Genomic DNA, 13,365 nt, shown 5'->3' with positions numbered 1-13,365 from the left:
CTGCTGGTGACTTGCTGTGTAACCCTGGATAAGTCACCACACCTCCCCAGGTCTCAGCTTCCGCATCTGAAAACTGACCAATTCAATGTGCCTACCCCATAGGGGGCCTTGGGTCCCATGGAACGATGTAGTAATGTGCTTGGCACACTGTGTGGTTCAGGCTAAGTACTCAGTTCCAGGAGCACCTCTTATCTCCAACTGCATCAGCACACATGATGCCTAGAAACCTGGCAATGAGCTCTCTGAAGTCAGGAGCTTCTCATCCCTGTGAATCCCTGGGGCCCAGCAGACAGCCTGGGACAGGGCACTGGGGGTATCAAATATTTGCTGAATAAGACAAATAACATGGACACTGTTTTTGGCAACTGACCTCTCTCTCTTTCTTCACCTTTGCTCTGGGTCTAGGGCACCCACATTCCCTACAGTGACAGTCAAAGTATTGTACAACCCTGGAGGGTGCTGGCACTGACCAATCAGAACAAGCGACAGTAGGAAATCTCTGCTCGGGACACTCTATTATCAGAATCTGCATCTTTCAAAAGCTCCTGAGGTTGAACTACATTCTACTCACAGGGAAATAATACAAATCCTTTACGAGAATGTGATGCCTTTTCTGAGATCCTGTTTCACAATTTTTACTCTCTCAACTCAGTCTGAATCCAAAACCTGGGATTTTTAACCACTATTCTCTAACGCTGTAATTATAACAAAGCAAATAATATTAAGAGTTACATTATTATATAAAAATTATAACAAAATTATTGCTAACACTGATGAATACTCACCTGTATGTCAGCTACTTTGCCAAATGCTTTTATCACTTTTAATCCTTTCAACAATCCAGTGAAGCACTTTCCGTTATTAACTGCCTCCCCCCATTTTACAGATAAGTAAACTGAGGTACAAAGAGTAAAGTAACTTGCCTGAGGTCACACAGTAGGTAAGAGGGCTCCAACCACTCTTTCCAGAGTCCCCATCACTAATTCTAAATGATGCTACTATGATGCTGTATTTCTTCTATAACAGAAAAAAAAAAAAAACAGATGAAGAATTTTAGAAACAAATCCTCTCTCTCAGTCCAGGATTGCTCCAAAGAGACCAGGCTTCTCCCCTATTCCTGTCTCCCTAATGCCTGTCACTCTCCCCTGGTCTGTCCACAGCCACCTGTTTTTCATGAAGACCTCCACAGGCTTCAAGGATGGCCACATTTGGTGCTCCATCTTCAGCAGCTCAGCTTGGAGCAACTTCACACGTGTCCAGAGGGTGTCCTGCTGCTTCTCACTGCTCCTCTGCACCATGCTGACCAGCATCATGTTCTGGGGTGTCCCCAAGGACCCAGCTGAGCAAAAGATGGACTTGGGTAACTCCCACTCTCAAGGCATGGAGAACAGGCCTACCGGCAGCAGACATGAGCTGTCACTGCCCCAGAAATGCCATGCAGTTTCAGAGGTCCCAAGACTACCCTGAAGTTCAATAACTCATTAGAAGGACTCAGAAGTCAGATATGCCATTATACTCATAATTATTAGAGAAAGGATACAGATCAAAATCAGAAAAGGGGAGAGGTATATGGGGCAGGATCCATGGGAGACTAGGCACTGAGCTTCCAGTGGAGTCTGGATGGCACTCACTCCTTCAGACAATGACATGTGATCACATGTGCAGAGTAATGCCAACCACGGATCCTCTCTTGAGCCTTAGTGTCTAGTTTTTATTGGGGCATGCTAACATAGACATGGCTAACCCTGGATGACTGACCTAAGACTCCAGCTCCTTTAGACGTTGAGGTGATACAGGGCAACCAAGGCCCCCACCATAAATAACACTGTTAGCACAGACTATACCAGATGACCCGAGAAACCAGGTAAACAAAGGCACACCCACCAGGCAGGACATCCCAAGGGCTCAGTGGTCACCACCCGCCGGCCCCCTGCCCCCAGCCTTGGAGCCATTCAAGAGGCAGACCTCTCTTCAGGCAAGGTTAACCCTTGCTGCACAGCCACATTCTGGGAAGGGTGGAGGGGACTCTCTCCTTGACCCTTGCCCTCCATCTGCCCCAGGTCAAATCGAGTTCACTTGGCAGGAAGTGATGATTGGGCTGGAGAGCTCACTCCTCATGTTCCCCATCAACCTCCTGATCGTTCAGATCTTTCGGAATACCCGTCCTCGGGTGGCCAAGGAGCAGAACGCTGGGAAATGGGACGGGCAGCACCTCAGCCTGGCGCCCTCACCACAGCCCATGGAGGATGGCCTTCTGACGCCTGAAGCAGTGACCAAGGCAGGTCTCAACCCCAGCAGCATAGGGGGACTTCCAGCCTGGGAAGAAGCTAGGGTGGGGACTGGGGTTTGAGGCCTGCAGTCCATGTTTTCTGACAGCATCAGCCACCAAGATTCATCAACTGCACACATGCGCAGTACACATATGTGCAAACACGTGTTCATGACACGTACACATGCACGCACACACACATGCCACATGTACATACATTCACACAAACCTTGGATGCACCCACAAATATGTACAGATGCACACAATGTATATCTGCACAGTGCACACGTTTACATGTGCTCACATGTGCCCACACGAATGCTTACACACATGCCACATGTATACATTCACACACACCACACATCTACAACACATACATATATGCAAACAACACACACACATCTCCATACACATGTACACACATGTGCGTGGATACACTTGTTTGTACACATGTGCAAGCACAGACCTATAACATACATTCACACACGCACAGATACCTTTTTTGAGTATCTATTCTGTACAAAATATACTTTCACTACAGATCATAGGCTGGAAGTACCCAGAAAGAATTCCCTCTGTATTCATGCATTCATTACGCATTTATTGAGCACCTACTATGTGCCACACTTTGAGGAATATAGCCTGAAATGTGTCAGTTGAAATCCTAGAATAGAGATTTTATGCAGGACAAAACAGAAGCTCAAGGTGGTCCAAGGTCATGTCTCAGTAGGCACACCTGGGATCAGACCCCGAGTGTCCAGCCCCAGGGTGAGTGCTCTTGAGTACTCTGCTGTCCCCTTACCTGTAGTTCACATCCTGTTCCGACTGGATGACTTGCAGGATTTGTGGAGACTTGTCAGCTCCCTATTCAAAGCTCTGAAGGTGCCACCCCCTCTCTTGGGCTGGGACTCCATGAACTCAATGAACATCAACCAACTGCTGGCCTTGATGGAAGATGTCATCTGTCAACACAACAAAGCAGGACAGGTCTTCTCGGAGGAACTCAGCCAGACAGGGGCCCCTTTAACACTCACTCTTGGATCAGTACAAGTAAAAGGTGAGTCTTGATATTTCTCTGCTTAGAGAGGGCATGTTGGAGCCAGGTGGATGCAGGACTGAGGGCTGTGTCTGTATCACTAGGGGGTCAAGAAGTCCTCCCAGGGTTTCCCTCACCAGCCTCCACTCCGACCACTCACCACAGCCTCCCTCTCTGTACTACAGGTATCCTGGTCTCCACATAATTCCAAGGTGCCTTCCCATGAAGGCCTGTATACATTGTTAGTCTTCTGACCGTTAATGTTCTCTCTCCTCTCTTTGCATGGCTAATGCCTACTCAGCTTGTATTCTTGGCTGACGTGTCCTTTCCTCAGAGGAGCAACTCAACCACTCAGCCCACAACAGTGTCTCCAGCCACGTGCTCTTTAGCCTTTAAGTATCTCCTGCACTGCTTTCACATTGCTTGTTGCCGGATCATGAATTACATGGAGAGCTGCACATGTGTACTGCACATTATTCTGGTCTGAACTAGTCTGACTCCCCTCTTGCCCCTTTCCACCTAGATCGCTGTCTCCAGTGCTTAGATCAGTTGTCCAATAGAACTTCTCACAGTGACAGGAATGGTCTATGTCTCCATTGACCAATATGGCAGCCACTGGCCACAAGCAGCTATTGGCACACTTAAAACATGGCCAGTGTGACTAGGGAACTAAATTAGTTTTAATTTCAATAGTCACACATGGCAAGTGGCTGCCATATTAGGTGGTGTGGCTTAAGTATGCTGCCATTTTTAAAACACAAGACTGATCACTGTCTTAACCTTGTTTAGAATACAAAAATGGGCTCTATAGATTGGGGAGTTTGAATTCATAACTCTTTGGCCCACTTCTGATACAGTGAATTAAATTTTCTGGAGTGAGGCCAGGAATCTGCATTTTAAACCAATCACTTTGGTGACTGTTATGTAGACTGTCAGCCACTGCCCCACTGACAAGGTCCCAGTTCCTTAATGGAACACTCAAAGCCCACCTGGCCAGGCCCATGCTGACCCCATGGTCAGCTCCATTTTGACCCCTGTGTTCTAGCCACACTGGAAGATTAGCCTCAGAGAGCTGGGCTTGGGCTGCCCATGAAGGTCATCATAGCAGGAGCTCTGCTGATGCCCACACTGGACACTAATTCCTGTTTGGGGGTCTTTGGGTTTTGGGGGCATAGGCATTCACAGCACGGGCCTTAGAACAAGGACTATAGAGTTGGTCAGACCTGGGGCTCTCCCACATGCAAGAGCAGCTGTGCAGCTTTGGACAGTTGGTCAACCTCCCTGAGAAAACCATTTCTTCCTCTGTAAAATGGAAGCATTGATCCAGCCCTCTCCTTGGCTGGTTCTGAGGAATCGGTGAGATTATTTGGACATGTGAACTGCTTAGACCCAAGACTGACACAGAGCAGGGATTCAGTAAGCGATTATCATTGGGAGTGGTGGGATCTTCTGGAAACACTGCCAGAATGCTTGCAACACCAAGGCTGTTGATGCTGGAAACTAGCTGTGGCGTCAGTGAGGGAGGCCCAGGAAGGAGTTGGGGTGGGGTAGGAGGCCTGAGTTGAGTCAAGGGAGGCAGGGTCTGTGTTGCCACTCCTTTACCCACAGCTGGTCTGAGCCTCTACTTTCTCCACATCATTTATTTGCCCAGTCACTTCTCACTTGTGACTGGAGAGGGGTCCTGGAGCCAGGGTGCTCCATCGTGCCATCTGTTATATCCAGTTTCATGCACCCTTTATGAAAATGAACTCTGGTCCAGACCTGGGCTCTTCTTGCCCAGGAGAAAGCCCCAGGGGTGCCGGTCTCCCATCTCAGGATCCAGGGACTCAGGCCAGGCTCTACCTGGAGAGGCCAAGCTTCCCTTAGAAGGTATGGGTAAACAGTGGAAAGGGTCAAAAGTGTGTTTTTCTTGCATGAATATGTTTTACCTCTGTAATTTAAGACATAAAACTCCTTTGCTTTTTAAAAAACTTTTTAGGAAACTGAAATTTGAAGCAAAGAACTGCAGAAGAACATTCAGAAGTAATCAGGGGAAACTTTTTCACTGGCTGTTTCATGCTGTTAAGGAATTGCTATTAATTGTTTTAAAAATTGATAATGACATTGGTTTTGTTTTTAAAAGGAGCCTTTTCCTGATACAGGAGAATATTTAGTGTCAGGACATGGGGCTCGGAATTTAGGTGAGATACAACTGGCCATGAGGAGATAATTTTGAGCAATGGGTACAGGTTCATCTCATTCTCTTTTCTAATTTAGAATTTTTCATAATAAAAAAACTAAAAACAAAAGATCAAGACTTACACCATCTTTGGCAATAGGCAAACTTGGCTTCAAATTAAAATCTTGTATGTATTAAAATATTTGCAGATGAGAGAACTCTGTGTCTAGGATTTGCTTTTTATATACTCCAGGAAAAAAAAAAAAAACAAAAAAACACTGCGGGGCAGAGACAAGACTTGCCAAAATGTGGACTGTGGGTATATGCTGTGGGAGGGCAATAGGTATATTATTCTCATCTCTTCTATGTGTAAGGAAATTTTGAAAATACCCTTGATAATAGACTAGAAATATGTGTGTGCTCAGTTGCTCAGTCATGTCTGATTCTTTGTGGACCCATGGACTGTAGCCTGGCAGGGTCTTCTATCCATGGGACTTTTGGGCAAGGAGCACACTCAGACCATGTGGGCTGAGAACCCCATCTTTCTGAATCTCAGGTTTCTCGAGTGCTCGAGAGAAGAAAACCATCACCAACACCCCTATTTCTATTGCAGGCAGTCTACTCTGTCATTCAGCACCAGCTGATGCTCTTTCTCTCCCTTGTCCTCCAGAAGACATGCAACGCCCCAGGCCCACGGAGGGCCCAAGTGATGCCTGGAAGAACAGTGCCTTCCGGCAGTGTCTCTACCTTCAGTTGGAGCACCTGGAGCAAGAGCTGCTGCTCCTGGAGCCCCAGGGCTCCTCCCAGAGTCAGAGCCACAGCAGGGCACTAGGGCAGCTACAGACCCTGAAGGGCTGTCTGGTGGCACAGGCTGGAACCCTGCCCCCAGCACACTCCAGGTAATCCACTGCCCTGGGTGTTCCCAGCCTAGAGGCCTGCATCCTGGGCAACTCTATCAGATCTAGTCCCTTAAATCTATTTCCCACTTACACTGTATAATCATAAGGGATTTGATTTAGATCATACCTGAATGGTCTAGCGGTTTTCCCTACTTTCTTCAATTTAAGTCTGAATTTGGCAATCAGGAGTTCATGATCTGAGCCACAGTCAGCTCCTGGTCTTGTTTTTGGTGACTGTATAGAGCTTCTCCAACTTTGGCTGCAAAGAATATAATCAGTCTGATTTCGGTGTTGACCATCTGGCAATGTCCATGTGTAGAGTCTTCTCGTGTTGTTGGAAGAGGGTGTTTGCTGTGACCAGTGTGTTCTCTTGGCAAAACTCTATTAGCCTTTGCCCTGTTTCATTCCATATTCCAAGGTCAAATTTGCCTGTTACTCCAGGTGTTTCTTGACTTCCTACTTTTGTATTCCAGTCCCCTATAATGAAAAGGACATATTTTTTGGGTGTTAGTTCTAAAAGGTCTTGTAGGTCTTCATAGAACCATTCAACTTCAGCTTCTTCAGCATTACTGGTTGGGGCATGGACTTGGATTACTGTGACACTGAATGGTTTGCCTTGGAAACGAACAGAAATCATTCTGTCATTTTTGAGATTGCATCCAAGAACTGCATTTCGGACTCTTTTGTTGATCATGATGGCTACTGCATTTCTTCTAAGGGATTCCTGCCCACAGTAGTAGATATAATGGTCATCTGAGTTAAATTCACCCATTCCAGTCCATTTTAGTTTGCTGATTCCTAGAATGTCGATGTTCAGACTTGCCATCTCCTGTTTGAGCACTTCCAATTTGCCTTGATTCATGGACCTTATATTCCAGGTTCCTATGCAATATTGCTCTTTGCAGCATTGGACCTTGCTTCTATCACCAGTCACATCCACAACTGGGTATTGTTTTTGCTTTGGCTCCATCCCTTCATTCTTTCTGGAGGTTCTCCAGTAGCATATTGGGTACCTACCGACCTGGGGAGTTCATCTTTCAGTATCCCATCATTTTGCCTTTTCATACTGTTCATGGGGTTCTCAAGGCAAGAATGCTGAAGTGGTTTGCCATTCCCTTCTCCAGTGGACCACACTCTGTCAGACCTGTCCACCATGACCCGCCCGTCTTGGGTGGCCCCACACGGCATGGCTTAGTTTCATTGAGTTACACAAGGCTGTGGTCCGTGTGATTAGATTGACTAGTTTTCTGTGATTATGGTTTCAGTGTGTCTGCCCTCTGATGCCCTCTCACAACACCTACTGTCTTACTTGGGTTTCTCTTACCTTGGACGTGGGGTATCTCTTCACGGCTGCTCCAGCAAAGTGCAGCCACTGCTTCTTACCTTGGGTGAGGGGTATCTCCTCACCGCCACCCCTCCTGACCTTGAATGTGGAGTAGCTCCTCTCGGCCCTCCTGCGTCCAGTAAGCATTGAGTAAAGGTGACCTCAATAGCATATCTGTATGTATATCAGACAGAATACAGAACAAGACAAGGAGAAAACTCAGGGTCTGAGGGGTCAAGGAGCTTGACCAAGTCATGCAGCTGGTGGAGGTGGAGCAGGAGTTGAACTTGAGCCCAAATGGTGCCACACTGATTATATCCACCCTCTCTTGCAGTTCCTTGCAGGCAAGCAAGCTCCCTCGAGGCCTGCCCTGGTGGTGTGTCCTGGTGGGCTGGCTCCTGGTGGCAGTCACAAGTGGGGTGGCAGCCTTCTTCACCATGCTCTACGGCTTGCACTACGGGCGGACTAGCTCCCTCAAGTGGCTCATCTCCATGGCCGTCTCCTTCGTGGAGAGCGTGTTTGTCACCCAGCCACTGAAGGTCAGGACCTCTGTGGGGCTGCCCTCATGTCCTCCTCCCCTCTGTCCATGCTTTCCCTCCTTCCAGCTGCTCCCTCCTTAGGCTTCAGCAGTTTCCTCATCTGTTCATTCAACAAACCCAGCTGTAGGGCCACTTCTGGGTAGACCTGGGGCAGGAAGGTAATTACCAGGATAACCCATACTCCCTCGTGGCCAAATGCTGGCATCTCATCATCACTGTCACCCTTGGGAGGGTCTTCACCTCCACTTTACAGATGGGAACACCTGAGGTAAAGTGGACATGAGTTTGAGCAAACTCTGGGAGATGAAGGACTGGGAAGCCTGGTGTGCTGCAGTCCACAGGGTCACAAAGAGTCAGACAAGATTTAGAGACTGAAGAACAACAACAAAAGAGGATAAGGTCACAAAAAATTCTTGCCCTAGGTCACATGTAAAACAGGAATGATATATTTCCTCAGGGCTAGGATGCTTTTGATTGTGGCATGTGCAACTTACAAGAACTTTATTTTCAGAAAATAAAAACACCAAGTCATTAAATGTGTCCATGAACTGGAAATACACTCCTATTCCTGAAAATGTAAAATTATGCAAGTGAGCAGTCAGAGTCACTGAACCTGGCCTGGAAGAAGCCAGGCGGTAGGAATACTGGCATGGGGTAAGGGGAAGCTACAGAAATGAGGGAACATTTATAGAGAGACTCTTTCTACCTACGAGGCATTGCAGAATCTTTCTCACGCCCCCACCCAAAACAGCTCCTAACACCTGCCCCAATCCAGTCTGAGAATATTAAGAACAGAGACCTGAGCCTTATGCTTCTATACTGTGGGTGCAGACACAATGTAATGGGAGGAATTACTTCATATAGAAAGGGAGGGACAGACGGAGGGAGCAGGTAGGCGTATATGCTAGGGAGGTGTAAGTCACCAGGCTGAGACGTAACAGAAAGGCTAAGCAAAAGGATAGCAGTGGGTGGGAGGCTCAGGGAATGCCAGAAACACGGTGAGTTCAAGGATTTGCCTGTCTTGGCCTGGCTGGTGACCAGGCGCACACACACTTCATGACCATGTGCCCTCTCTGCAGAGGATGGGTTGGTTCCCACCTGGCTGCCCCAGAGCATGGCTCCTGTCCCAGGACACCAATGTATCTCCCATTCTACCCAACTCAGACCAGGAATTGACAGAGTTTCCAACACAGGCTTGGGGTTCACGATGGGTGTTTTCCAGGTGCTGGGGTTCGCAGCTTTCTTTGCGCTGGTGTTGAAGCGAGTGGAGGACGAGGAGGAGCCTGTGGTCCCCCTCCTGGGACATCTCTCTGGCCCAGGTAATGGTGCCTGGGTGCAGGCAGGGGGCTGACAAGGCTGAGAAAGCCCCACAGAGCCCAGCCACTGGGTGATCCTGGGCTCAGACCTTTGCTCCCCATCAGACTTCAGCCCTACTGCTGAGGCACCCCCAGACCATCCAGGAACAAGTGCCTCCTCCTCTGTCTCCTGGGCAACATCATTCCTCCCCTATCCAAGCCTTTCTGACACCCAAGTATGAAGAGGCACCATGGGGTCCATGTTCAGCGGGGGCCATCATCCTCTGTGTAATACCAAGCAAGCTTTCCTCTCCAGGATTCAGGTCATTAGAGAACTAAAATACAAGTTGTGGGGGTGAGGGGTGAGAATGGGGGACAAGAGAGTTGTAATTAGGGTTCCCAGACAAGGGTCTGCAAACAACAGCCGGGGGCCCAAATCCAGCCCAGCACCTGCTTTTGTAAAGCATTTTAGTGGAACACAGCCATGCTGCCTCTGGTCAGAGGAGCCCATGACCAGACCTCTTCCCCCCAACCTGACCTCTCACTTTCCAGCCAAAACTCCTGAGGGTCCCTACAATAAGAGAATTACAAAAAACAAACAGGCAAACAGAACAGAATCAACACTCCAACAGTCTATGCAGAGATTCTGACTCTCAAGGAAAAACAGGAGCAAACAAAAGCCCATACCCCTGTATCCCCAGGCAGTATGGTGACCTCCTCACGGGCCTGGATCCTTCCGTCCTCCAATAGGGCTTTGGCTTTGCAGATCCAAAAAGTCCATTAAAACCATCTTCCAAGTCAAAAATTAATTTTCTCCAAAGAGACGTCAGCCTCCCAATCAATTAAATATTCATCAGTCATTCCTTTGGCATTTATCCAGGGAGTACTTGCTGTGTTCCAGGCAATACACTGCCTTGGGAACATGATTTACATAAAACCCAATCACTGTAAGTGTATAATTCATTGATTTTAGTAAATTTATAGAGTTGTGCAACTATCACCACAATTCAGAACAGCTGTGTTACCCCCAAAAGTTCCCTCTTGCCTGTTGGAAATCAATCCTTGCTCTCCACTCAGCCCTAGCAACACAGCACTGACTGGCTGGAACAGGTTACTGCTCTTAGAATAAAAGGCATTTGTGGTGTTAGAGGTAAAGAACCCGCCTGCCAGGGCAGGAGATGTAAGAGATGCAGGTTCGATCCCTGGGTCGGGAAGATCCCCTGGAGAAGAGCATGGCAACCCACTCCAGTATTCTTGCCTGGAGAACCCCATGGACAGAGGAGCCTGGTGGGCTACAGTCTATGGGGTCACAAAGAGCTGGACATGACTGAAGTGACTTAGCACACTTGGAATAAACAGCCCATTTGGGAGACACACTAACAAATAAATGTACAAAATGACTTGTAAGAAAGAATGAGGAGGGTAGAATAAGAGGGTGTAGGCCTCTCTGCTGAAGGGGTACCTAAGCTGGCTCCCAGAGGATGGGACAGGGAAGGACTGAACACTGAGTATGTGCAAAGACCCTGAGGTGGAACCATAGCTTGTCGTTTTATAGCAGTTGCTGACAGGGTGGCTAGAGCATGGGGAGCTGTGTGCACGTGGAAGGAGTGGTTCAAGATGAGGGCAGAGAAGTGGGTGAGGACCAGGCCATGCCATGTCCTGGGGCCAGGCTGGGGCTTTGGAGTGTCTTAAATAGGAGATTTGTGATTTTAGGAAGATTACTATGACTGCTCTTGGAGACCAGAGGTAGTGGGGTCAACGGTAGAAGTGGGGAGGCCAGTAGGAAGACTAGTGAAATGGTCCTAGACTGGGGATGGCATGCGTTAGCAGTGGGGATGGACAGAGGGGCGTGGATCTAAAAAGACAGTTGGGTCAACATAGCCATATCAGACTGCCTATAAACGGTGTTAATACCAAATGCAGACAAGGACGCAGAGAAGCTGGAGGACTGATACAGTCCCAGTGGGAATGTAGAATGGTACAGACATTCTGGAAAACAGTTTGGCAGTTCCTTTCAAAACTAAAAATGGGTTTACCATTTGACTTGGCAATTGCACTCTTGGGCATTTATCCCAGAGAAATGAGGACTTATTTTCATACAGGAATCTGTACACAAACGTTCACAGCAGTTTCATTCGCAATAGTCAAAAGATACTTAGCCACTCCAAGGAATCTACCCAAGAGAAATGAAAATATACGTCCATACAAAACATTCATAGACACACTATTCTTAATAGCCCAAACCAGGAGTAATCCAAATATCCATCAATAGGTGAATTAAACAAAACGTAGTATGTCCATTCAACAGAATACTGCTCAAACATAAAAAGAAACTAACTACTAATATACATAACATGGATGAGCATCAAATCATTACACTAAGTAAAAGATGCCAGATACAAAAAAATATGTACATATGACTCTATTTATATGAAATGTCTAGAAAGAAAAATCTATGGATACAGAAGCAAATTAATGAGGCTGAGGGTAGAGATAGAGTGGGAGTAGACACTAACTTCAGAGACATGAGGGAACCTCTAGGGGTAACAGAAACACTCTAAAACTGGGTTGTGGTGATGGTGGAACAACTCTATAAATTTACTAAAGTCACTGAATTGTAGGCTTCTATAGGGTGAGTTTGTGAAAATTATAGCCAGAAGGCAATGGCACCCAACTCCAGTACTCTTGCCTGGAAAATCCCACGGACAGAGGAGCCTGGTAGGCTGCAGTCCATGGGGTCGCGAAGAGTCAAACAAGACTGAGCGACTTCACCTTCACTTTTCACTTTCATGCATTGGAGAAGGAAATGGCAACCCACTCCAGTGTTCTTGCCTGGAGAATCCTGGGGACGGCGGAGCCTGGTGGGCTGCCGTCTATGGGGTCACACAGAGTCAGACACGACTGAAGTGACTTAGCAGCAGTAGCAGCAAAGTGGTCTGAGAAAGAAGATACTTGGAATTAGACATACCAGGACTTTGAGATATTAGATACCCTCATCTTTCCAAGTTTAGGAAGCACTGAGATCCACCTTAGAGTTCAGGAACACAGGAAGACTGCATCCAATGATCGGTGAGACCACAGTAATGGGAGGCATCTGTTCCTGGAGAAGAAGGGACGGGACCCTGGGCACTGGGATAGCCCAGGCAGAGGAATGGAGGGCAGCATTGGGAAATGGCTCCTGAAGAGGGGGGATGATGGGTCCCGTGGTACCTGGTGAGGGGAGTCTCTCAGTTGCAAATGTACGACCTGGTTCCACTGCCCATTTGGGGGACTGCTCTTATGCCCTTCACTTTCACAGACCCCTCTGCCTTGTTCCGAGCACGAAGAAACAGCAGAAAGGATATCTACCAGCCACCTCTGGCCTCTGACATTGAGAAGATGAAAACCATGCACCTCAAGGAGCAGAAAGCGTTTGCCTTAATCAGAGAAATCTTGGGTAGGCAGCCAAGATTACCTATCAATGACCTTCCCACGTGCTGGTTCTTAACACCGACCTGAACAGATGTGGTACAATCTCTTTTCTTTTTCTACTCTTTTTGTTCTGTTTATTCATTTGGTTTTCCAGGCACTGGTCAACCCCCGATTAGTGTTCTAGATGTCTCTTGAGATGTGCATTCACACGAGACATTCTGTCTCTTCATCTTCCGGGGGAGTCTCTCTGGGAGTCCTCTGACAAGCTCTTGTAAAGACTGGCTACTGTCACTCTGAGGTCCCCCTTCACTGGGCCCTGAGAATTCTCTTTGTTATTCTACTGTGTTGAAGCTGTGGCCTGGATCTCATATTTTCATCCTTCTTGGTTCTTTCCTTTGTTTCATGAAACACACTCTCCCAAAGCTTCCATGACA

The 13,365-nt window shown here is 47.5% G+C and overlaps 1 protein-coding gene and 1 long non-coding RNA gene across 7 annotated transcripts in view; one reads left to right on the top strand and one right to left on the bottom strand.

The window, feature by feature from the left end:
• Positions 1–13,365, top strand: part of LOC101121034 (polycystin-1-like protein 2) — a 102,150-nt gene that overhangs the window by 74,030 nt on the left and 14,755 nt on the right. The window contains exons 28-34 of the mRNA XM_004015493.6: positions 1,161–1,360; positions 2,061–2,278; positions 3,110–3,326; positions 6,134–6,362; positions 8,021–8,225; positions 9,448–9,544; positions 12,819–12,956. Of these exons, the coding sequence (XP_004015542.3) occupies positions 1,161–1,360; positions 2,061–2,278; positions 3,110–3,326; positions 6,134–6,362; positions 8,021–8,225; positions 9,448–9,544; positions 12,819–12,956 (1,304 nt within the window). The remainder of the gene's footprint in view (positions 1–1,160; positions 1,361–2,060; positions 2,279–3,109; positions 3,327–6,133; positions 6,363–8,020; positions 8,226–9,447; positions 9,545–12,818; positions 12,957–13,365) is intronic.
• Positions 1–13,365, bottom strand: part of LOC106990575 (uncharacterized) — an 88,971-nt gene that overhangs the window by 60,940 nt on the left and 14,666 nt on the right. For 4 of the 6 annotated variants that reach the window (XR_009596265.1, XR_009596264.1, XR_003591436.3 and 1 more), the window contains exon 2: positions 3,072–7,860. This is a non-coding gene — a long non-coding RNA (uncharacterized LOC106990575). The remainder of the gene's footprint in view (positions 1–3,071; positions 7,861–13,365) is intronic. The other 2 variants (XR_009596266.1, XR_009596268.1) reach the window with 2 other exon arrangements.

The sequence above is a fragment of the Ovis aries genome, chromosome 14 (genome assembly GCF_016772045.2).
Source record: "Ovis aries strain OAR_USU_Benz2616 breed Rambouillet chromosome 14, ARS-UI_Ramb_v3.0, whole genome shotgun sequence".
In the NCBI taxonomy this organism is placed as follows: Eukaryota; Metazoa; Chordata; class Mammalia; order Artiodactyla; family Bovidae; genus Ovis; species Ovis aries.
Note: the sequence above shows the minus strand (reverse complement) of the source record. Positions and strands in the feature narration are given on the sequence as shown.